Source organism: Octopus bimaculoides, chromosome 15, assembly GCF_001194135.2.
Source record: "Octopus bimaculoides isolate UCB-OBI-ISO-001 chromosome 15, ASM119413v2, whole genome shotgun sequence".
Taxonomy (NCBI): domain Eukaryota; kingdom Metazoa; phylum Mollusca; class Cephalopoda; order Octopoda; family Octopodidae; genus Octopus; species Octopus bimaculoides.
This window is the reverse complement of record NC_068995.1, coordinates 40,352,919-40,356,826: the sequence shown is the minus strand read 5'-3', so window position 1 is coordinate 40,356,826 and position 3,908 is coordinate 40,352,919. Positions and strand designations below refer to the sequence as shown.

General features: G+C 38.1%; 1 protein-coding gene across 1 annotated transcript in view; it reads right to left on the bottom strand.

The window, feature by feature from the left end:
• The window catches only part of LOC106871719 (anaphase-promoting complex subunit 11), an 8,376-nt gene that overhangs the window by 3,779 nt on the left and 689 nt on the right, over positions 1-3,908 (bottom strand). The window contains exon 2 of the mRNA XM_014918330.2: positions 91-211. Coding sequence (XP_014773816.1) covers positions 91-211 — 121 coding nt within the window. The remainder of the gene's footprint in view (positions 1-90; positions 212-3,908) is intronic.

Here is a 3,908-nt window from a genome sequence, read left to right as displayed (position 1 = left end):
ATATATATATATATATATATATATATATATATATAAAATATAATATTAAAAAAAAAAAAATACTAGGTGTAATAAAATAAGGGTACCCACCAAGGGGACAGTCATCGCCAGGAAGTTTGCAATCAGGACAGCAACCATCAAATGCCATACGACAAATTCCACAATTATCATCATTGGCAATCCATCGCCATGTGGCTACAGCCGTCCAGCTGAAACAATGAGAAAGATCAGAAATATGTCAATACTATTTACATAAATCAGTAGAGTGTGTCTTTCTCTCTATATTTGTCCCCCATCACTCTTTGACAACCTGTGTTGGGATGTTTATGTCTCTGCAACTTAGCAGTCCAGCAAAAGAAATTAATAGAATAAGTACCAGTTTTAAAAAGAGAGAGTACCAGGGTCAATTTGATCAACTAAGATTCTTCAAGATGGTACCCCAGTTTGCCCACAGTCTAATGACTGACAGAAGTAAAAGACGAAAGATAGCTATAAGAGAAAGGAAGAAGGCATCAGTTATATTTGGCAAAGAGGGAAAGAAAGAATCAAAATGTCACTGGGGAGATGTGTACACAGGGGAGTAATACTAATCTTGGTCTTACTGACTCTGAATAGGGGAATGGAAATATTAGTGTCTGGTCAGTGAATGGGGAGAAAGCAAGGGAGCGAGAAAGTTGGCTCAACAAAGAGATCGGCCATTCAAGTTGACAAAAGTAGGGTTTGATAAGACGATTAAGGATATGAAAGCAGAGAAAGCCGGTTCTTCTTCTTCATCCTCCTCTAACGTCCGTTTTCTCTGCTGGCATGGGTTGGACAGTTTGACCAAAGCTGATAAGCAGAAGAGCTGTACCAGGTTCCAGTCTTGATTTAGATTAGTTTCTACGGCTGGATTCCCTTCCCAATGCCAACCACTTTGTAGTATATGCTGGGTGCTTTTAACATAGCACCAACACAGGACTCCTGCAGGCCAATCTTCTTAACCAGGAGGAGTGGCCCTAACACTTCTGTTGTGGAGAATGGGTCGTCTGTTAGAAACAGTTGCTGAAATGTTCAAGATATCTGGCAGAGTAGCATATGGTTTAGTAATTTGAATAATCAATCGGGTAGTATAAATGGGTGATTGGCTTAGCAGTATTATTGTAAAAACTGTTATAAGAACAAAGGAGATGTACAAAAAAGATTAAATTATAAAGGTATTTAATTGCTGACCAGGATATGATAGTTACAGAAAGAATTATTGCAAATTTAATTCAGAACAAGGCTAGTCTGGATGAGATGTAGTTTGGCTTTATACCAGCAAGAAATACTACTGACACCCTTTTCCTAGTGGGAGAACTGCAAGAAAAATACTTAACTAGAAGTTAGCTTCTATACCTAGCATTCATAGACTTGGAAGAAGTATTTAAGAGAGGCCCTAGTATTGTCATAGTGGCCCCCAAAAAAGCTAATAAATGGCTTGTGAAAATTGTAAAAGCTAAGTAAAGGGGCAATCAGCAAGGTGAGAGTCAACAATGAGCACTGTGACAAATTTAGCATACAGGTAGGAATCCCTCAGGGTTCAGTCCTCACCTATTAATCATAGTTAATTAGAGGAATTTAAGACTGGCTAAACTCTGATGAGCTGATGAGCATGTTCCACATATAGAAGCAAAACCTGGAGCCGAGGGGCCTTAACCCCCTTGCATTTAAACCAGCTATAATTGGCCTAAATACTCTACCTGTTTTATGTTCAAACAAGCAAGACCCAACTTTTCACAACTACTCTACAACACCATTTCAAAAATAAACAATCACAACATTGAAACCTTGAAGCTACAAGTATAATGCATGATTAATTCAAAACAATGTGAATATATAACTACTAGATTTGTTGGAGTAATCTGAATGCTAAAGGGTTAAAGTGAAGATAGCCGAGACAAATGTTATGGCAATTAGAAAAGAAGACAAGATTGTGGCACTGTCCGGGAAATGGCCATACTCACTATGCAGAAACTCCATACAGTGTACCTAATGTTAACAATGGACACAAAAGGTGTAGTGGAATCACAGACAACAGCAAAGGTGGCCTTCAAATATGTCAGGTGTACAAGAGAATTAAGGTTTGCTCAGAATGTGTTTGTAACCCAGGAGACCTAATTGGTGAGGGAGGGATGGTGCTCTGAAAGCATAGTAGCTAGGGTAAAGAATGTTTGTATTATGTCCATCTTTCCATGCTTTCATGGGTTACCTGAATCTATAATTGAGGTACTGTTTTTTTTAGCCAGATGCCCTTCCTGTTGCTCATCTGTTTTTCAAGTAAGGGATCTCTTAACCCACACATCTGCAAAGGTATGATGTAAATAGACAAATCACTGACAAGTGATAATAACATCGCTAATTGTTGTGACAGACGAGGAGGACAAATGTAAACAACCACACAAAATGGGCTTCTTTCATTTCCATCTACCAAATTTACTTGCAAAGGTTTGGTCAGTCTGGGACTATAGTGGAAGACACTTGCCCAAGGTGTTGTTCAGTAGGACTGAACTTGAAACCATGTGGTTGGGAAGCAGACTTCAAATTCACACAGTCACACCTAGTAATCTACTACCTATGCTAGCAAGAAAGGGCCTCTTCCCCATAGTGAAGAGCAATTTGTAAGACATTTGTGTGTGTGAAGTGTAAAGCTACAAAGGCCCTGAATGCAGATGATTTGTGAAAGTGACAAAGAAATGAGACAAGCATATTTTGCTGAATGTGTAATGTCAGTGTGCACAAATGATGCAGTGGGGAGTGACCTAAGAGAAAAGTTGTGTATAAAAGGAATCAGATATAGTTTGCATGTTCCATGTTGGGTTCATCTGGAGTTACTGCCCTCCTCAACAGGGTTGGCAATCTTGTTTAACTTATACATTTTAAACCCTTTAGCATTTAAACCGACCATATCTGGCCAAAACATTCTACCTGTTTTATATTCAAACTGGCTGCATCCAGCCTCTCACACTTCTTTACAATGTCATTTTAAATCTAAGCAATCACATCATCGAAATCACAAAGCTGCAACATAATGCATGATGAATTCAAAACAAAGTGAATAAAAAGCATCTCAATTAACAGAGTAATCGGAATACTAATACAGCTTGGCATGTCTTTTCAAGCACAACAAACCGCCAGGAGTCTCAGTCCCCTGAAATCCCTTCTGTGAGTTCCAACGTCTGTAAATCCTTTCTCACCACTTTGTCCCACGTCTTCCTGGGTCTACCCCTTCTACATGTTCCCTCTACAATTATAGATCAGCATCTCTAATCTTCATTAATAAAGCGAAATAACTCCAGCCAGAATTTAAATGTTATGTAGTTAGATTTGGTATACCTGAATCTTACCTCTTGGCACACAGGATAGAGAAACTTTAGAAATTAAAAACTCATTTTGTGATCAGGAAACCATTTTTTCTTACCAAACTGCTACTCACCCTGTAATACAGAAAAGAAATTTCATAATCATAGATGACAATCAAAGGAAAGTATGACTTAATGTTTGAATGATAGGATAGGTTAATATACACTGATACAGGAATGGTAAAGGAGAGAAAGTGCACATTTGAATGACCAAGAGAAAATATTTCAATGTATGCATTGACGTGGTATTGGAATAAAATAACAATATGTACCATTTATATGAAAAGGCATTAACTGTCTTTTTTTATTTTGGTCCCAGAGAAACTCCTCTTTAGAAACTTTGTGCATTAACAACATAGCCTGCTCTGAATGACATCAGCACACCATGAGACACCAGTGTTTTGGCACAATTTTGCCCCATTTCCGGTCAAAGTGAAAAATAAAGGTGGGGAAAATTGAAATTTTGGAAATGCGATTTTTGCAAATTTTTTCAGAATCGGATCCTCCATAACCAAAAACATGGGATTCCGT